The 22324-nt window shown below is 45.9% G+C and overlaps 1 protein-coding gene across 3 annotated transcripts in view; it reads right to left on the reverse strand.

Moving 5' to 3' along the window:
- Positions 1–22324, reverse strand: part of LOC135367037 (disintegrin and metalloproteinase domain-containing protein 10-like) — a 59115-nt gene that overhangs the window by 26267 nt on the left and 10524 nt on the right. For all 3 annotated transcript variants that reach the window (XM_064600123.1, XM_064600113.1, XM_064600104.1), the window contains 3 exons: positions 22182–22264; positions 15918–16140; positions 5107–5299 (listed from right to left, as the gene is read on the reverse strand). In XM_064600123.1, the coding sequence (XP_064456193.1) occupies positions 5107–5299; positions 15918–16140; positions 22182–22264 (499 nt within the window). The remainder of the gene's footprint in view (positions 1–5106; positions 5300–15917; positions 16141–22181; positions 22265–22324) is intronic.

Raw genomic sequence — 22324 nt, forward strand, 5'->3', positions numbered from 1 at the left:
AGGGAAAGGCGAACAAGGAGCGCCCTGCGCAATCGACCTCATTATTCCCCCTAATAATAAGAAGAAGAGTCGACCCGACCGAATCGACAAGCACGGCAAGCCTCCCCTTCGGATGAACGACCGGAAGCGGAAGGGGACCCTGACGGATCCCAAAACTCGGAGAGCCCCGAAACATCACAGAGGCAGCCCTGACTCCAGTCTGGACCGTTCCTGACGGCCCTGACCCAGCCTGTGGTATCCTAAGATACCTGACTCAAAAGGGAATAAGCAACCCTAAACCTAAACCTAAACCTGATCCTGATTCTGTTTCTGGCAGTTTCTGAACATGACGGCGCCATTATTATTTGTGTCGCTCGGTGTGGTTCCCTTCGTTGGCAAGTTTGCAGCAGTTATGTTCCTGTTTATTCAATGTGCGAACGAATCGGAAAAGCATGTCGCCGAGCACAATATCATTGTGAACTTCCACGCAATAGAATACTACGACAAACGAAAGTTTTTCGGGGCATTTTGGAATGCGACGAGACGACACATGTTACACGACAGGTAAGGTGATTTCGACAGATCAGTTTTCTTACTTCTTTGTCGTAAAAACATTCCAGAAACAAGGCAGGATGAATGAGCGGCACTGAAGCAGGTGTAAAGTGGATCACCAGCCACTTGCAGAAGAAAAAAAGGTAAGAACCGGCAGTTGTATTGCGCCACGAACTGATTTATTCTGGCGCTCTAATGGCTGATTAGAAGTGAATACAGGTCACAGGTTTTGCTCGTCGCACGGTGTACGCCTGTATTCGCTGATCGAAACATGTCGTCTTTGCGGCTTTTAGGCAAGGCAGGACAAACAAGTACGGCACGAAGGCATGCAGAAGAAGACACTGTTTCTGCCCCTGGATTCCGCGAAAATCAGTGAACAAAGACCACGAGAGTTTGAAGACATGGGACGTTTGCAGACAGAAGTGACAACGCTGGCGCAAATTAATCGTATGCTGCAAAAGGCCATCGCTTCAAAAGTCTTTCAAAGTGGTAAGCAGAACTTTGCGTATGTATGCTAGCTGTGCCAACTTGTTTGTTTTCAAGTTTATTTATGAATGTACATTTGGTTTTTGTTCACAAGAGATTTTTATGATGCTGTTTTGATGTCTTCCTGCATGTTGCACTTACTGGTGGGTGAATACTTTTGGGCATTTTTTTTTGAATATATACAGTCGACCCCCGTTTATCCGGATGGTGCTGTTCCCGGCGAAATCGTCCGGATACCGGGGCATCCGGATAAATGAAACGACCGAATAGAAACGTCCTACAGAGCAAGGTTTAATTAAAACACAGGAAGCTCGTCAATGACAGCTGGTACATAGTAGTGTAGGCACTCAATTCCTGCAAACTTTTGCTCCATGACGAAAACCCGAGACTGGGAAAAAGACGAAAAACAGACGACACAACACAAAGTCTCAAAAAGAGACTTTGAGACTTTGTGTTGTGTCGTCTGTTTTTCGTCTTTTTCCCAGTCTCGGGTTTTCGTCATGGATCTTAGCCACCAGCTCGCTTGCTTTTAACCATTTTATCTGTAACATTTGCTAATTGCATAGACTTGAGCCACGTTGTTGCGCTGCTCGGAAAATGTCAGTGCGGACGCAAAGTGTCAATGTCGGAGCTTTGTTTCTCACTGGCGTCATCGGCACCGTCTTGCTGCACATCATCGGAGGCAACAGCAGCAATCACATCGTCGTCAGTCGTAGCTGTGCACGCGTCATCATCCTTATCAACGTCAACGTAGTCAGAAACCGCAGCATCATCTACGGCAGTCGCAGTGAGCTTCTACATTAGGGATCGCAGCTGAGCTAAGGGAATGTCTTCATCGGCCAACGGGCTGTAAGCAGCAGGCCCTCGGGTTGGAGTTTTCCCCTCTAGAACCGGACAGTTGCTCGAGATATTTCCAAATGACTCGACTGGTCAACGTGACCCAACGCACACAGAGAGAAAAGGGGGTCATCGTGCACGGTTGTCTCCACCTACGGAGGAATGTATGTCCCTGACGTGTGACGGGAATAACCCCAACACAGCAAAAAGGATGACGGAGCGGGGTCAGCGCCTCCTCTTACTCACGGTAGTCCGGATAACTGAAGCTTGATTACAAGAATTTTCGACTTTCGTTCCCTGGAATTCTTGTCCGAGTCCGGAAGCTGAAGTCCGGATAAACGAGAACGAAATACATGGAGGAAAATCCGTTCCCGTGCCTTTTGTCCGGATACCGCGGGATCCGGACAAATGAAGTCCGGATAAATGGGGGTCGACTGTATATGATTAGCATCGAGACAACTTTCAAAGCTAACTGTACGTGCACTAGAGGTACATATATGCACTGTTGCTCCGCTCTAACGAGTGGTGTTGACCAAATATGACTGTTTTTGTGACAGCGACATTTTTCTTCTTTTTCTTTTTCTTACTAGCAATAAATACTGAAGCCATGAATGAGAAAGATGCTGAATTACCTGTGTGTGTGTTGAAGTGTCATTTCTGCTAAATTTGACAGAATAATTTGTCGCAACTTATAGTAATAAATGTCAGAGGTAAGAATTACATGGTTAAAAACATATGATAGTAAAAACAAAAAGCTTGTGCAGTAGGCTCCATATCACACTTTTTAAAAGTATAGTAAATGCTTGTGAGCTCCTTATGTTTTGAACAGTTATAATTCAGAGCGCATGTGTTCAGGGTTTCAGAAATATGAAATCGACAAAAAAAAGTTTCTTACAAGTAGTTCGCCGGCGGCTAAAGCATCATGTACTGTAACTGCAAGTCCAATTATGCGTTCTATTAACTAGAAACTACTTTGACAGATTCCGATAAGACCTGTTTGAGCACCTCTCCACTCCCAGTCTCTCTTGGAACCATGACAAAAACGGTACGAGATGATTGAAACGTCCTCACATTTTTATAATTTTGTGTATATACTGTCAAGGTTTAGCTTTCAAGGTCATGCATAGAATCGCATATGAAAGAGATACGAATATGACTCTTACCAAATGCTGTCATGTTATGACACTGATATCGTCTCTTTTTTTCTTTCGTACAGGCTACAAGAGGCCCCATACATCCTGCTACAGTGAACAGTGTATGTATGAGTTTTGTAAGTGAAGAGACAATAAATAGATGTACTCTTCTTCGTACACAGGTTCTCCCTCATCTTGCACGTTTGCATGCAATCATACATAGCCGACACTTGTTACTTGTTACTGCAGATGCTGGATGTGATTGACACAACAACAGGGCAAGATTCATACGACACAACAAAGTACACCGGACGACAGAACAACACACGAGAGGCATCTACAACAGAACGACACACGACAAACATCTACGACAGAGCCGCACACGACAGGAATCTACAACAGAACGACACACGACAGACATCTACGACAAAACTGCACACGACAGGAATCTACGACAGACGCCCATTTTTCTAACGCACAAGACCTCTGGAACCTCAGTCGGCCATCATGACACCATGGAACTTCAACGCCCCTGTCACGTGGTCTCGAATTCGCGTAATACGTTGTAGGAAACCTGCTCAGCGTTAAAGCTCAATTTTGGCTAGTTTTCAATGAAGTTCATAAAAGAATTCCTTCAAAGAAGAATTCCTTGCAATAAATATATATTCCCCCCCCCCTCATAAAAGAAGACGACAAGGTCCCAATATGCGACAGCCTTGTTGTTTGTCGTATTTTTCTGTCGTTTTTTTTTTTCGACTGGGTAACCTTACTTTTTTTTACAGAAATGTAAAGTCCTTCATGGATAACCACAGTCCCAACAAAAACTATGCACAGTATTACAACAGAAATAGTCGAACAAAATTTGTAAAATTTCCGCTTTAGACCCGCCTACTCGATTGCCACAAAGAAGAGCGCACGCGAGATGCGGGGAGAGGAGGAAGTGTTCCCGCCTCTTGTGTTAACCTTCTTTCCCCCGCTTTGACCTTATGATTGTGACAACCGTCTTACCAGAAGGCAAAAGGCGGGGGCACTTCCTTTTCTAGACATACATTTGGAGCGTCCTTCTTTGCGAAATCAATCAGGCACGGCTAAAGTGCAATTTTTACTAATTTTTTTTATATTTCTGTTTCAATACTGTGCACAGCAGTTTTTGGTGGGACTGCGGTTGTCCGTGGAGGGCTTCATACTTCTGTTTAAAAAAGTTGGGTTCGTTGGGTAATTTTCGAAGCTCAATTGACAAAAATAAATTTCCCTCAATGAAAAATTGTCCGAAGCCTTCGTAAATGGCGACATAAATTCCCAGAAGGTAATTGCCGAAAGTTCCACAATCCTCCGGCGAGTTCAAATATTTTTAGCCCTTTAGGTGAAACACACTCTGTATGCGTGTTGCGTATGTTGGAAAGACATCAGCAGTGACATTCAAGCCCACATACTCCAGTAAGAACGTAAGAAGAATGTTACCAGTTAAATATCGAATTCACTATGAAACTGCTCATTTTAAGACTTGTGTGTGCATCCAGGCCCTTAACATGGCACTAGAGGAGTTGGGCTTACAAACAATTTCATACCGGCAATCATATCAAGAAGAGATACTGATTGCACAACGTACAACATGATTAGTAATAGTAAATGTGTAAAATCAAAATCACGAATCGGAATTATGGAAGGTGCAGATCATTCCAATCTCTCATGGCGGAGCACAGGAAACAATTAGGGTGAGCTGCCGTTTTGCATAATGGGTGTTCGGTTTTGCAGGGATGGTCTATGCGCAATGGCGTGTAGAATGGTGATGGCACGAGCATGGATGATTGTGATATATTTTACGAACAAGCCATAACCGTAATATACTTTAGGGCGAAGTGACAGACCAGGTAGTGTCACACTGTTGGTCTCTCCATGTTTCTCTCATCAACTACTACGTGTCGTCCTATTACATCTCGTTCTGTATATACCCAGTTTTCTAACGCACAAGACCTGTGGAACCTCAATCGGCCATCGTGACACCATGGGACTTGAACGCCCCTGTCACGTGATCTCGAATTCGCGTAATACGTTGTAGAAAACCTGCTTAGCGTTAAAGCTCAATTTTGGCTAGTTTTCATAAAAAAAATAAACCTACACCCGGCGCTTCCGACGTAAGCCAGTCCAAGCGTTCCCTGGCTGAAGTCCCGGAAGCTCCAGAGAAATGCCAAGCAGAACTGGTTGTGGTTTTGCCTCGAAAACCGCTCGAGCATCAAGTTGGCGTCCAAGGTATCGTCGCAGAAAGGGTTACTGTCTTTTACACTGCCCTCACATGACTTGGTACTGTTGATCTGCATACACGGTCAACAGCACAGTTATAAACAAGCATATTTGATTGAAGGTAGCAATGAATGCCAGGGCTGACACGAAAGCGTTGAAGCACAGGTTTAAGCCCACTGCGGGCATTCCGGCAAAGAAAACTCGTCTTCGTCAGTTCCCCAAAACTTCATGACTGATAAAGCGAGCATCATGCACTCTGTAAGGAGAAAAGTTAAAGGCTGTTCTTAGTGTAACTGAAATTAATATCTCTTGCAGGAGGGTTGCTCGAGCCTGACCGCCCGAAATCATCTTATTTCCAGAGTTAAGGCATGTTCTCGCATAGAGCGCTCTGCTCCATAGCGCCATAAAAGATCGCTTAAAAGCTAGCGCGGTTTTCTGACTTAGTGTTTTCACTTGCACAGTTGAGCTTAGAGTCACGGCCCTTCGATCATCCCTCTTTCCGGAGACAACGATCGGGGGCCGTGGTACAGCGCTCTCCATGCCTCCGACCTCTCAGGTCACGCCACATCTCGTGGCAACATCATGCACCGGCATTTTGGTGGTTGCAGTTTCCAGGCCACCACCACTAATACAGGGGATCCGGAAGAAAGCGCTCACACAGCTTCCGCGACGTCATAACAAACGGAGCAGTCTGATTGGCCAACAGAAAACTAGCGCTAGACGTAGCGCTGAAAAAAATGACAAGAGTTGAACTTCGGCAAGTGCTGTCTTCCGTCGCTTCATAGCACTCAGAGGAGGAAAAAAACAGAGCTGTTTTTCAGAGCTCTACGTGGGAACTAGCCCTTATATGTGCGAACTAGCGGTGGGCCCGCACCAATGGTGTTTCACTGTAGGCTGTTCTGGTGTGAGCGTCGTCTTCCGCTCTGCTAGTCACGTGTTCTCTGCAACGAGACGGGAACAATTCTACGGCGGGAAAGACGCATACGCTTCTCACAAAGATAATTTCAAACTGGTGGATTCCACTGTATTATAACGTATATAATAAATGACTCCGCTCAAATTGCACAATGCACTGTGCATCCAAACAGAAACCTACGATTTGACGTTTGGAGAGACAATTATCCCTTTAAGCGCAAGGTACAACTACACTCTCGGAAAAGCAGCTCTTAAAATAACTCTTACTCCGTGTTTTACTCTTAGAAACGTAATATGCGACGACGACGCCAACTGCCCTATCCGTTATCGGGTATTTTACTTGTAGTATCCGTTAAACCCCGCACTGTATCCGTTAAGGCACTTGTTTTCACCGTCATTTGTGCATTGACCCTTAAAAATTGACGCATAGAATTTCCCCTTGACGGATAAACAAACGTCATGCATCATGACGTCACTGCTTTTACGCTTATTCTTGGTGAGCCTTGCCGAAAAACAAAGTCTGCGTGTGCGTGCTTGGTTTGGGAAGCAGGCTTTCTCGATTGGATCTTCCGCGTTTCGAGCAACCTAACGTTTTCGGCGGCGGTCCCTAAGGCTCGCGGCCGCTCGACGATGTTTATCAAATGGAAACTAGCGCCACTCCGTCGTGTCGTGCCGTTTTAAGTTTAGACTGGCGAGCCTGGACTTCAAGAGCGGCGGGAAGCACGTGCATCTGTCGTGAAGTAGAACGCGTTCAGGAGGTGAGTGTTGTAGACTTTTCGCAGGACCACGTGGGTGAGCCCTGCAGATTTCTTGTTTTATTCGGTGTGAATGCTCCTCGTTGTTATCCAGAGCACAGGTGATGGTTGTACAAGCGCCAGTGGAGAGATGGCACAAACAACATCAACGGATTTAGTCGGTAAGCTGCGAGGACGCTGTCAAAACTGCCACTGTTCGGGATACCTGCTGGCTGTAGACTCGTTTGCCTATGCTAAATACTCCCCTGGCTGGTGTTTGATGTGTGGCCACCTTCCCGCAGACCACGGTCTTGTAGGTGGGTTACCCACTCATTGGCGTACACTGTGATTCGTTCTGTTGATATAGGTGCACTGTTGCATCGGTTCGTCGAATTGCCCTGATGCAATCGCCGATTTCAGAACCAAGATGGAACGCATGAGTCGGCAAGAAACGTTCCTTCTTCGGAGGTCGTCCTTCTTTGTTGGCGCTACAGCCGATGCGAGCGCAAGAGGAGCACGATGTTGCCTTTGGGGGACCAAGGGAGGCCACCTTGCACCATTGACGGCCACAGAGCTTGTTCGTTTACCCATGCTATGCGGTATACGTGCTCCAATAGGCGGTAAGGGTAAACATGTGACGGATGGCGTAACAGTCAGCCATTGCAAAGACGGGGGATATGTAACGCAGTGGTCTGCTGCATTTTCATTTCACATGCACATGAGGCACCACGTTACACCTCGAGCGTTACTTGCCGTCTTACCTTATTGTCCTAAGCGGAACCTTATTGTCCTAAGCGGACTGAACTAGTTTGTCCGCACTTGAACAAGTACATATTCTTTCAGCCCAGATAACAGACGTGACACGCACATTTTGTATAAGAAGAGACGTGCTGTACAGCATCCCAAATGCAGCTCAACTTTTAACATTTTAACATAACTCTATCCCACAGCAATGGGGTAGAGTATAGCCCCTGGTGGTGAAACTTCCCACCTATCATCTCGAAATGAAGTTGTTGTTGTTTCGAGAACCGGACATTCCTAAGACCTAACGCTGGTAGGTGACTGTTGTCATCCCATCGACGCGCATTGCACAAGTGTTCAGCCCAAAAGCACAAGAACTAAATGCACAACACAGTCTTTGTGCTTTTCGACTAAACAGTGTTACGACCGCGCTGGTACCAACTACTCCGCCTGGCCACTTTGGTTTAAGAGGGCTATTATCATGGCACGCCGGAACTCGTGGGCATACTTCCACATTAACTAATTAGAAGTAGTTCACAGTTACTTAATTAGTGGCAATTTTTAAGTTATTGATTCCATGGATATTTACATTGTTTTGAGAAATTTTTGCTCGGTGATTGCAGGTATAGAGTCAGACAGGGTGGTCTGGTAGACCTCTCATATGTTTTTCGTTCCAATATATATTGGAGTCTAGTGTTTAGGCAGTAAATTAGCGCAAGAAATTGCTGGAAATATCTTATATTTGATTTTTAAAAGACAATCTTCAGGAGTGGCCATTTCGAGCAGTGCACTTCGTCGTTCAATTTTCAGGCCCCGTACCACTGTAACCATTAAGGCTGTGCAGTTTTTTTTATATATACCTGTTGACCTACTGCAGTACTATTCGTTCTATCTTTGGGATTCTATCTTTTGCAGGTGCCTAGATAAAAAATCTCAAAGTCGTCGAATTTGCAAAAATAAAGAAAAGAGAAATATCGCACTTTATCGGCGGGCAACTTCTTTTTCTTTTTGTAAATACCAGAAAGTTAAGATGAGCGACATCATGCTGTTAGCCTTTAAATGCTCTTTCAATTCATATATTGTTGGGAAATCTCTGACATACTTCCTCACGCGCGTTTAGGTATAGAGGTGGTAAGGCAAAAGAAAGAAACACGCAACTTCCGTAGCGTATTTTTCATATCCTCCCACTAGTGGTGTGGTTCATATTCCGCACACACATTGTTCATAAGAAGCCCGCATAGCGTAAACAAAAAAAAAAAAAAACGTCACTTCTGAAGCAGCTGAAGTTCATTCTCGGGCTTTCCACGCACCCCTGCCATGGTTGGTTCGTGATGTGCGCAGTGAGGGCGGGCAGCGGAGATACGTGCCTTTGTGGCTTTATGTTAGATTTGAGATACTCAAGTCGGTTTATAAGTAATAAAGTAATAAAGTTCAAATATCAATACACAAAGACGGGAGATACGCTCCGTAGGCCGGCATGAACGTTGGTCACACATACACAAAACAAAATTAAAGCATGTACAGTGCTTAGTTGGTGACAAACAGAAACGAGTTTAACAGAAAAGTTTAACAATTGAATGCTACTTTCCTCCATGCAGCCTTTGAAGTTTGTAGCCGTGTACACTTCACGGACGCCATTACCTATTCATCCTGCTCTCCCACACATGTATTCCAGGAACGCACTGGAGGTGTTACCATTCTCGTTATTTATTGTTTAGTTTTTTACGGAAGTTTACGATTCCTTGTGCCGCCAGATGAAACATCTGGATATTAGGCGGTTTCGCATTACGAATTACCGTATTTACCGTACATCTGAGGTTGCGCAGTGTAACGTTGTGCTTACAAAGTCGCCGGCGGAGTCGCATCCACATTCACTCTTCCCGTATCCCGTTCAGTGGCGTATCCAGGGGGGAGGGGGGCAATCGCCCCCAAAACGTCAGTTTATACATTACGTTTCCCTCTCCCGCTCCCCCACTGCGGTCATCGACAAAGAAGCCCCCCCCCCCCCATACCGAGGGTCCTGATCCGCCTCTGATACCCGTTGCAGGAAACACCAACTTTGCTACTAGGTAGCTTTTGCTTCTTAGTTCTTTGCACTGTTGTGCTTACCAGCGTAGTCCGCACAGGACACACAGTATGTGCTGTGTGCTCTGTTCTTTGGACGTCCCTACAAAAGAGCACTGAGAGTTTTGTGCTCCCACATACAGCAGCAATAGAATGGGTTCTGCCTAGACGAAGTGGCATGAAGACAACAGGAGCGACGGAAAGAGACGCCTTCCCTTCTTCTGTCGATCCCCTCCCAATAACTACTTGGAAAGCGGACTTCGCTCCAGTGCTTTATGGCACATTATCCCAGCCGCTCTGTAGGAAATGCGCAGATTCGCAATTTGCACCCCGTGCGTGACATTCGTCAAATTACGGCGCCATCTTGGCGGAACATCGGACACTTCTGAACTGATTGTTTTTTTTTTTCATAACGCCATGTGAGTGTGCCATGAACAACATGTGTGAGGAATATGAACCAGTTCAGTCACGTCACGAGTGGGCCGATGTGGAAAATACGCTACTGAAGTTGCGCGTTTCTGCCACTACCACCCCTCATTAAACCGGTGTCAGGAAGTGCATCCGAGATTTCCCAGCAATGCGTTTTATACAGGGCTCGGAACCGCTATTTTTTGGGGTTCGCTTCAAGTTTCGGTTCAAGGTTATCGGTTCCGTTAGGGTTCAGCGCAACCAAAATAACGGTTTGAACGATATTTATCGGTTCGAACCGGTTTACGTCTACTGTACTAATCAGCAGAGTTCGACGTAAATCGTAAAAGTGACTTGTACTAGAGTTCCGGGTTGTCGAATTTATCCGAAAAAATCCGAAAAACAAATAGCCGGGTAAAATTTTAAGCAATTCGGATTAATTCGAAAAACTCTTCTTGGCAGATGTTTTGCTTTTTTTGTTTGTTTCTTTTCTGATAACCGTGTTATTGTTCTTGGCCTCCTTTTGTGTCCTGGGTTTCTTCTGACCTCGGATACCGTCCCCGTCGGAACATGATAATGGTCTCCGCGACCTAGCGTTTTCTTCGGCTGTCATACCGACCACTTTGAGGATTCACAGCCCGGGTTTTTTCCCCCGTCTGTTTCCCTATTTCCTTGTCCTACATTGACCTAAGCACTAAAATGAGCATCGAACCGAGGTCATACGGAGTGATCTTTTTGGAAGGGCAACTAGTTGCAGTGCTGACGAGATGATGGGACGCAAAAGAAAGCTGCGCTGAGACTACGTGAAGGAGTACTCTGATATCGAGGAGTGCACATCGTTCCGAGATCTCAGTGTAGAGGTTGTCGTATGTAAGCACTGCTATAACAGTGACTACAGTACACGGAAGGGTGCATTTGTAATTGTGGAACACTTCAGCGTGCGTAGCACGAAATGTACTTTTCAGCTTGAGTCTCTCTAGTGTTGCGTTTTCGTTGCACAACCGTGCGTGCACCGTCAAGTTTTCTCCAAATTTCGGATATTAACTGAGCTGTAAATCATACATTCCGAAAAACTTCGTTCTTCGAAAAACCAATAAACTCCGAAAAATATCCTTCCGTAAAGCCTAGAAATAAAACCCGGAATCCTACTTGTAAATCAACTCGGTACTTTTACACCGTTGTAACTTTCAGAGCGACTCGTTTCTTTTCCAGGTAACTTTTTCAAAGTAACTTGAACTAAGTTACAGGTTACTTTTAATTCTTTTTTTCACTCACTTACACTTTTCTTGCTTTCTCTCCGGTTCTTTCAAGGCCATGAAACGTAATATTCAATCAATGACTGTATTCTACTCAGGAAGTAAGAGCCGCTGCCATTGAAATAAAGCTGGACCATTGTGCACTCACAGGGACTAAGATGCAAAGCGTTCGAATTGTTGGGCTTAAACGAAAACGATCTAAGCGTGTTACACTCCTTCGTAGGCAGCTGAAGGTTGAACTCAACTGCTCAGACGCTCAGCACATGTGTAGTGTTATTTTATGTCCGAAGTAACTTGGAAGTAACTCGTTCTTTTTCTAAGGAACTAACTGTGAGTTAATCTCAGGCTGAAGAACTTGGATACTACCTGAGTTACGTTTTTCATACGGTAACTTAACTCGTAACGAGTTCTTTTTGACGGGTAACTTCTCTATCTATGCTAATTAGTGTATCACATGTGAGAGGTAATAACAGGGGCCCTATTCCGAGCCAGTGCCGTGTATGCCAAAAGGAATCTGGCCATTAATGGGACCTGCCTATACCTGGAGCTCCACCCACTTTTTGAGCTCTCTGGCCAATCACGAGCCAAAATATAGTTCGCTATTAATCCCAGGCTATCCAAGCTATATAGAAGCAGGAGTGCTTGGTGCTTGCTAGCAGAACTGATTGGCCGGCAGAACCGCTACTTGGAACATGCTGCCTCTATTATACGTATTGTAACCAGGAGATATAACAAGATTGAATCAACAACGGGCAAAGGTGTGTATATGGATAAAAGTATGTCATCAAATGCATTTCTTACTATTTGCCTGTGATCGCTGTCGTTACTAGGCCTAACAAGGACGATGAAACATTATTTTCAGGTAAACATCGACACTGGAGCGTAATTTAAAGGTGATTTGCAAGATAATTGCAACACAATGTACATTTACGGAATAAAATTGACGTGACTTGTGAAAAAAAATTGTCATGAAATCCTCGCTTCGCCGTTTCAAGCTACGCCGCCATTTTCGGGAAAATTTTGGTGTCGTGGCGGCATGCATAGAAAACAGCAGCCAATGAAAAACGCTCAATTTGATTGACAGGTCGAGCCTCTTTTTTAGGCTCCTCCTAATGGCCAGACTCCCTTTGGCATACACGGCACTGTTCCGAGCTAGAGCACTGCACGGGCCCAATTTTCAGGCCCGTGCCCGGCCTAGGCCCGGCTGCTACGGCCCGTACCCGACCCGGGCCCGACGTCTTCTATATATTTCCAGCCCGGGCCCGGCCCGAGCCCGACTCCACCGGCCCGGGCCCGCGGTCCAAGCCCGCCTCTGCTCTATTTGTTCTCGAGGCTCGGAGGCGTATTTAGATTTGCTAAAGAGCACAACGCAGCAAGGAAAAGGACGCAGCTAATTGGTGGAGAGTCAGGAGGTACACTCGAACGCAGCAGCGGCTGTGTTTTTCTGCCGGCAAGCCGCTTTGTGCTTGGTGGTTGCTTGCTTGGGAACGCAGCGCGCAGCGGCGCGTGGGCGTATGTACATTACGGTTCAAGAGAGACTCGTCGCCGCTCTGTTGCACATGCTCCGGTGTTAGTTCCTCTTGAACTTTCACGCGAACGAAATATATGTCAGAACACCTAACCTAACCGACCCTCTTGCCGGACTCTCATAAAAACGAAATATGTCAGAACACTTAACATCAATGACCCTCGTGCCGGACCCTCACGAGAACGAAATATCTCCCGACACCTTACTTAACCGACGCTCGTGCAGGACCCCACGCGCCCCACGCGCAGACCCATTCACGAAATAAGCATGATCACATGTAAAAAAGTGATAGTTCTCAGATGAGAATACCTGATAGCCCATACCCAATGGGGAAAAAAGTAACGTGAAAATTCAGCTGTCCACTCTCGTGAAGTGAAATGTGTCCGCGTACATGCCCGACCATGTCTGGCGTTGTCAATCCCGTACCCGGCCCGGGCCCGGTGGCTGAAGCCCGAGCCCGACCCAGGCCCGCCTAAAAAACGCCAAGCCCGACCCGGCCGGCCCGTGGGCCGGGCCGGGTCGGGCTTGGCGTCTATATAGCTTGTGTAGTTTTTTAGGCCGGGCCCGTGCAGTGCTCTATTCCGAGCCGCTGTCGAGCGCCAGCGACGGTGTCGATAGATGAGTATCGGTAGAACGCGCTAACGAGCACCGGGAACGACACCTGCCACTTTTGGCATTCCCATGTAGCGTTTAACGGCAGTGCGCTTGGTTTGTTGACTGTCGTTAGAGGTTAAGACGTCTGGGAACAAGACGCCGCACTCTGAGCCAATAGTGTAGCAGGAGGAGAATCACGCGGAATGCATTATTTTGGAAGCAGACGACGACGACGACGCGTTGACGATGGAGAAGTCTCGCGCTTCTCGCTCAGCGCGCGAATAATATGAAAATGTGTTGCTGTTCATGATAGAGCACCACAGTTTACTCACGGACATATTGGTGATGACCTACACGCAATTAGAATCAGTGGGGAGAATCAGATATGAAATTCCCAGAGAACGAACTGTCAGGACAGTTAACAGGTGGAGAAATGTTTTTGTGGCAAAGTGGTTTCATCTGATGCAAACCCGTTATCGATTGATCTAAACACCGGCGCCAACCGTGATTGTATTTATATATGAGCCACGCGAAGTAACCTGTGGCCGTCTTGACAGCTCTCGGTCCGCTTAACGACAGTATCATCCGCCATATCGACAGGCTGGAGGCTGTCGCTCCCGTGAGCGACACCGTCGTTTACGGGCGACGCGTTTGGAGCGCAGGGAATACCAAATTCTCATCGCTAGCGTTACGTTGCGTCACATACCACGTGCTCTCGCTCCTGAACGACACGTTCCCGCTACCGACATAGATCGGAATAGGGCCCCAGGTTCTGGCGATGGCTTGCTCCTCGTTCCTACATCTTACTCCCTCGACAGAGAACCACGAAGTTCACAGAAGATCATCCTTTACTGTACTGAAAAGTGCTGGGAAATGGGAAATGAAGCACAGCGTACCATTGAACTTCATTGCAAAAGGCTATCGCCAATTTCTCAATAAAAAAGGAAGAAAGCGGCCATGTGGTAGATTGGAGTGTCTCATGCGCAGGCCAGCACGCTCCCCGCTGAAAAGAGGGCGGGAGGCCGCTCCTGTGTTCCCTTCCTCCATGCTCTGGACCACACGCCAGCCTCTTTCCCTTCGTCGCTAGTGGTCTGCGTTGCTTCTGGATGTCACTGTGAACAACTTTACGCCGCCTTCACAATGCGGTGCTGAATGAAAGGAAGCCGCCGAGGCAATAATACAAAATGTAGCTGTCTTGTATAGCACATCTTTTTTACTCATCGAGTTACAAAAATCTACAGGGATGTCGTGAACCTTCTGGAGGTGAAGCTGTAGGAGGTGCATGGACTAACCAGTTCTTAGTTTATTTATTTGTCTGTCCTATAAATTCGGCAAGATTCCTGGCGATGCAGGGAGCTTATGCGCGGCAGCAGAGTGAGAAGGTATAGACGTTTTTACCGTCTCGCGAACCGGTTACCGCATCATATTTTTTTCGGTTCAGTTCCGGTTTGTTCAAGCAGGGAGAAAAAATGTTTACGGTTCGGTTCGGGAAAAAATAACTTTTTTTGCGGTTTTCGGTTACGGTTCAGTTCCGGTTCCGACCCGAGAGTTTAAAGACGAACAGAACAATTCACTGATGTTGACCTTCAGCTATTTGCAGAAAAGCAGTTACGCGCCGCAAACGTGCCATTTTTTACAAATGGTGTGACTTCGCGATTTTTTATCTACACACATGCAAAACCTAGATAGAGTCTAAAGATAGAGCAATCAGTATCTGTACGCTCACAGCACAGCAGCACATAGGCAATAAGTGTTGAAAAAATTAACTGCATAGCGTTGATTGTTACGAAGATATGACGCCTGAAAATTATGAGGAAGCGCACTGCTTGAAATCGCCATTCTTAGCGATTTCAAGATCTTGAAGATCTTGAAGATTATATAAAAAAATGAACTATAAGGTCTTTTCAGTTATTTCTTCTGCCAATATACTTCCTAAGCACTAGACTACAATGTATATTGGAACGAAAAAATCTGAGTTGGACTTGACCACCCTGCCTCAAATCACCCACTGTAAGTGAATTACATTTAAGAGAATGGATTTTAGGTAATTTGGCATCTAGGTAGTTACCATGAAAAAACAAGGCGGGATCTCAAGTGGAATATCGTGGAACCACTTGGTCATCAAAGTTTGTTAAGCAAAGTCAGGGGTGTCGGAAAATAGCGGCAGTCCCGCCCCTGATCTCCTTGTGGTGGGGTTCTCGCCCCCCTTTTCATTCACGGAATGTTTTGTACACTTTTCGCTCGCGCTCACATATGTACTTTGCAGCTACACAATAGGTACGCGTTTTCCATTTTCTTTTTCGAGGACAACTCACTAGTATTATTTGTTCACACTTGACGTAACATGCCGTCAGTAAGTACTTGGTAACTAAAGCCTGTCTGGCTGGCTGGCCTGGTGGCTGAGCGCTCAGGAAAGTAATTTCTCTCTCATCTTGATATTTGAACTTACAATCAATGCGTGCACTTTGAAGCTGATACCGAGGACGCCACCGAAATTAGTATTGGAGTAAATTCTGGTGATGGCATCCACATGGTTCGCGAGGGTGGTGGTGATGCGCTCGCGGACAGAAGTGTCGTCGGCGCCTCCAGCCATATACAGCTTGTATAAAGTATGGTCGATTGTCACCTCAAGGTTACACAGTCGACGAGAGAGACTTTCTTTCGTCACTGTCCTGCATGTAATAGGGGTGATGAGTTGACGTTTTACGGCGCATTGGCGGCTGTCGTTGTGATACGCCAAGCAATGATGACTAGTGAACGAAGAGCAATAGTGCATGTATCCCCTCTACACGACCCCTGCCACACAGGCATTCTCCAATGATCATTCACTTCAATGCCAACTGAACCAGACCAGTGAAATGTAACTGACCTTGAACCTGGATACTTCGCACGCTATATGAACCACTGCTTTACTTATGGGGACCCTCGGCGAAATATATTCCATGGAAAACAAATGAAAAACTCACTGAGTCATTAATCAGTTTCAGTCTACATATTTCGTCCGCGTATCAGTGCACCAATGCGCTCTTTGGCCCAACTATCCGGTTCTCAATTTCGCGTTCATGGGCATGACGGACACGCACGGGGTATGAGGATACGGAACAGCCGCACGACCGCAAGAGACGAAGCAGTGGTGTTCATTCTCCTCCTTTACCAACCAGATCAGAGCGCTTATTGCAAGGTATATCTAAACAGGTACCGCAACTCCCATAGGCCCTTGTGTCTTCAGAATGACGCCATGAGACAGACGGTCACCGCATTTCATCCGTTGCGCGGACTTCTACGATTGTAAATAAATGACGTCAGAGGTGACGTCAGCCGTATGAATAATAAGTAATTTATAATTAGCCATGATACGTTTACGTTCGCGCACTTCGTTTGCGTTCTATTCCCTTTACCTCACCCGGGCAACAATACCAGACGAGAACACAGAAAAATATATCGTATCAGGTTTAATGTAACATATCAATTCGAAATACATAAAGTTATCACAGATTTTGACAACTCCAAACAGAAGCGCATCGTGATGACCACGCAGGAATTAGAGATATACGTATAACCGTAGTGATTAGACGTTTGCATTTATTCAATCAGTGGAAATTATAGGCCCATTTCAACAAAACATGAGATTATTTGTGCACAGCTGATTCCTGCTAACGATCACGCTATCGTGGCCGCTCGTCCCATGAGTTTCTTTGTTTTTTTGTTTTTTCGCGGGGCCAGCAATAGGCGATGCATTGTATTCATCTGTTCACGCATAATATTGGTCTACAGCTCCGAGATGTGAACGTCGTTTCCTTTTTAACCCAAGAAGTGTACGAACTCTGTATTACAATGCTCGGGCACACGGCACGCATGCACAGATGCATGGATAAAACTACGTCACCATGTATAATACAGGCCTAAAAGCTTCGCGGGTTCCCCAGTTGGGCGCGTGTGCAGGCAGTGGCGCTCGTTCCGTAGCCCAGATTGATGTCGGCGTTGTTGGGAACAACCTATTTGTATGGCTGCCTGCGCTAAGTATCGGATTTCCCGCCGCATCTCTCGTTTTGAAAACAGAAGTAATTTCTGGAAGGAGGCATGTTACATGACCGTGAGGTATGCGTGTGTGCGTGTCGCTTTATATAGTTCTCTCTTGTATTTAATATATATGTATTTTGATGATTTTGATAAATGAATCATCGCGTACTGATGGGGCAATAGCCTGCATGTATGCGTGCCTTCTCAGAGGGGAGGAAAAATTGCCACCAACTTTATTGAAGTAATTTGGAACATTTCATTGAATTTACACTGTTCTTACACTGCGGCAGAGCAGGAGCACAAATTCTACGAAAATAATGTTGCGAAGGATATGAACTTTGGGAGTTTCGACTGCCAAAAGCGGGCGTCAGCAGTTTAATTGGCACTACTGAGCAAAACGTAGAAAAATACTCATTTGTCCCTCTAAAACAAAGCTATATACTAACAGTGGTTATTTGCAAATATGTACGACACATACAGTCATATTTCTGACCTATTGACGTGGAGTAGCAGGTACTGCTTGCGACACGGTTATCTGGAATCTGGATATCATGACTCAACAGCGTCCTTCGGTCCCTCGCAGAAATGGCCTTTCAAAACAAGTAACAAACAGGTACATCAGAGTTTATTCTTCGTGTTTACGACTCGTTTTAAGTTGCCACTTTTATGGGAGACCGAAGGATGCCGTGGAATCATGAAATCGAGATTTCATGTAAATAGCTCCGAAATATGGCTGTATGTGTCGTACATATTTGTAAATAACCACTGTTAGTATAGCTTTGTTTTAGAAGGACAGATGAGTATTTTTCTACGTTTTGCTCAGTAGTGCAAATTAAACTGCTGATGCCCGCTTTTGGCAGTCGAAACTCCTACACTTTATATTCTTCGCAATATTATTTTAATATAATTTGTCCTCCTGCTCTGTCACAGTGTAAGAATAATATAAATTCAATGAAATGGCTCAAAATTACGTCAGAAAAGTTGGCGACAATTTTTCCATCCCACTGAGAAGGCACGTGAAAGTGCAGGCTATTGCCCCATCGGTACGCGATCATTCATTCATCAAAATTATTTAATTTAATTACTATTAAATTCATCCCTCCTTTCAGACGGGTCGTGAATGCAATGGTGGCGCTAATCCATATTACCGTTGAGAAATCACTTCTTTTTTCAAAACGAGAGCGGGAAATTCGAAACTTGGCGCAGGCCGCCATACAAATAGATCGTTCCCAACAACATCGACATCAATCTGGGCCCCGGAACGAGCGCCACTCCCTGGCGCGGCCAACTGGGGAAGCAGCGAAGCTTTGCGAGGCCCTGTATTATATGTGCTGGCCTAGGATAAACACGCCCACCGTGACACATGCGCAAAGGAGCAGGATACGGAAAAGTACTCGGGTGGTAGCTGATTTCGTATATGTGCACAAGTGGGGCAGCAATTTTTTTTTTCTACATTGGAATTATGAATCACCTATTAGTACACACACACAACCCATGCCCACGTTGTAATTTTTTTTGTTTACGATCGTACCTCTACTACCAACACCCAGGATCGCCCGCGCCTCATAGTGTTAGCCTTGCCGATGGGTCTGATTTGGTATTTTCAGTTGTTTTCGCTACCAGTTTAGATATACCTAGCTTATTGCGCATTCGTCATCATTCACGATAAGAGCATACTATCTCGCCTTCGGAACGGCAAAATCGCCAGCGCTGTTTACCAGCCGCTTTGAGAAGGAATATCAAAGCGACTCTTGCGGCTGTTCGTAATCTCCTGTCGCCTCGTGCGTGAACCAGGAGGATGCACACGAAATGGGTGGTTTGCAACTTCCTGTCAAAATGACGTAAGGGAAGTAGCAATGTCACGTGGATTTACGCTTCCGGTCCGAAGTTGTGCTGGAGTCGCATAGAGTAAGTGTGATTTTCAACCTAAAAATAAGCCGATGTTCCGGGCTTAAATGCACTAATTCTGCAGAAAAGGGACAAAATGTATCGCATGCCCATGGATCCTGCGCCTTTGGGAAAATGTTGTCAACGTAAACGAAAATTGAACTAAGGGGTGTAGGCACTTGTCACCAAATGCTGTGCTGTGTACTTATCACGTTGAATCACGTGGGGCTGTGATAAGATTATCAACTCCATAATCTGAATAGAATATCAGTAAAGTCGCAGCTTCGTCCCAAACTAAAACAAAACGATTACATGCGTACTATCGTCAGAGTGCCGAAGATCCCTGCATAGAATACTGCCTGTACATTTTGTTGTGCCGTATATGAAATATTCCTTATCTTTGTTATTTGAAGCGTCCAATTGACCGCCCCCCCCCCCCCCCCCCCATTGTAACAGAACATTTCCCACAGCAAAAGATTGCGATTTTGAAGCGCACGCCAAACGAAACCGAAACATGTACGATGTGTCACGAAATCTTATCTCTGTCATACGAAAAGTACGTGCGAAGTCTTTGTTACTGTAGCTTACTTCTTTGGGGTGCAGGCGTTCCCAGGCGAACTCATCTTGGTTGTCATTTAAGCCAGATCGTATAAACTTTTGCTTTGCTCAAACTGAGTGAAATTTCGGACCGGAAGTTCGAAGGCCCAGCATGCGTAGCGCCACTTCTCAACTTGAAAACCAACAATTAACAGCCGAAGAACTGATCCAAAGAGCGCGGAAGAAATATGAAAACCGAAACCGAATAATTAGCCTAAGACAGTCGCTAAGTGTATGTGCGAATTTTTCTGGGAATGTTCTGCGCTGAAGCTCCCCATACGTAAAACAGGTAAGCGCGAAGTAAAATTAGAAGTTACGTTGTTTATTTAATTATTGAGCGTATGCAATTGAGCCACTCACTATACTCAGGTCATGGCCAATGTCCCAGTGGTCTTTATCAAGAAGAAAGTTCTTCGATGGCGCCACCTGCCTACGAATTATTGTCGAGTGACACGAAATCCTCGCTTTGCTATTCGAAGCAACGCCTCTATGATGGGCAATTTTGGTGTCATGGCGGCCCCCAAAGAAAACAGCAATCAATGAGATGCGCTGACGTTTAATTACCAGATTGAGCCCCTTTTTTGGGCTTCTTCTAATGGCCAGACAACCTTTTAATACACTGCACTGATCTAAACACACGAACGCGGTGGCCGAGCGGGCTAAGGCGTCCGATCTTTGGAGGTAGCTAAGATCGTGCACAACACTGGGAGATGCTGGATTCGAATCCTACGCCGGCTGTGCTGTCCGTGGTCTGGGTTTTCCGAGGGCTTTCCAGACGAATGTCGGCACAGTTTCCCCTGAAGTTGGCCCAGGACGTATACTAGCCCCGTTGTCCCCCACTCCTTCCTGCTGTCCTCTCTCCATCTGTCCACGCTTATACACCGCTCATAGCCACAGTTGCTTCGCGGCGGTAATGCGCAATCAAAGCTATGCGAAATCTTTTATCCCTACAATTGCAACTCTAGTATGATTTATTATTGACTTTAACATGTTGTGACTGCTCACTTACCACTGTTTCAGACTCTGTGTTTCTGTACTTGAATATCTCCAATGTTCTAGATGTGCCACTATAACCTTTACTAGCTTCTATTATGTTGTTGATTGTGTTTGAATTTGGGGTGCACCATCACCTAGGCAACTGCTGCTCATGGGCACCATAAAATACCAATAAATAAAATAAAAAGAAGAACAAAAATGTGAACACGTGCATAACGCCACCCAGCGTCTAGCGTGTCAACTTCTCATGCAGGCTTCGATAGAACGCTCCTTGACTGTTTGATGTGTGGCTTTACAGAGTCGCTACACACGTGTTCACAGGTCATTGATTTAAATGACCACTGGAGACTAAACACGCGACCAATGTTGTTATGCTGGTTGTTTTGCTGTTTTCAAGAATGTCCAAATCCACGTTCTTTTTTATTCCATGTCATTGGTGCGAAGGAACTGTTGCTATGAGCGGCTCTCTCTCCGTGAGGAGTGGGGGACAGGGGTTAGTATGCCTCCTGGCACGACTTCAGAGGGAACTGTGCCGTCCGGAAAGCCTTCGGAAAACCTGGGGAAATCCTGAGACAGCATACACGGTGGTAGGATTCGAACCTACCACCTCAGTCTTCAGCACGAGCGGGACACCTTAACCCGCTCGGCCATGGCGCTGGTAGAATCCACGTTCTCATCTGCCACTTCCAACGAATCTGCCTTCCAGAGTTGGTGGAAAGCCCCAACGACCCCTTGTCATCGCGTGAAAATGGCGAAACAGGGACGTTAGTCGCGGTTACATGAATGCGACAGAAGCATATCGTATCGAGTTATTGGACCTCCTCGCACCTATCCCGACTGGTGGATTGGTTGATGTGGCCCAGTCGAAGAGGCTTCGTTGCGATAAGTCGACACGACCAGCTTTTGTCGCATTCATGTAAACGCATGTTTTTATTATTTATCGAAACACAACAGGAGTCTGAAAATTTCTCGCACGATTTTTCATCGCCCAATACACGCCACTAAAGAAATTTTGCAATGTCTGCCGCGCAAGCGGTATTTTTTCCCTGCGGAAGTAGCGGAATCGCGTATGTATCTTGGGTAAGCCTGTATATCACAATTATCGACGCTGCATTCAAACAAAAGGACATCACGCTCAAATGAATCCGCCGTGGATGTCGTAAGACTTGCCTTTTTTTCTTTATTTTTCCCCCATAGGTTACGGTTTACGAACCTGGGTTTCTTGGAGTGTCCGTCCATGATTGGTTTCGCATCCACTTCGATATAGTCCGATCCCCGTTTATATCGTCGATGAAGCTTTGAATACGGAGTATGAGACGACTCAATGACATCACCACGACTATGACAACAAAGTAC

Source organism: Ornithodoros turicata, chromosome 1, assembly GCF_037126465.1.
Source record: "Ornithodoros turicata isolate Travis chromosome 1, ASM3712646v1, whole genome shotgun sequence".
Lineage (NCBI taxonomy): Eukaryota > Metazoa > Arthropoda > Arachnida > Ixodida > Argasidae > Ornithodoros > Ornithodoros turicata.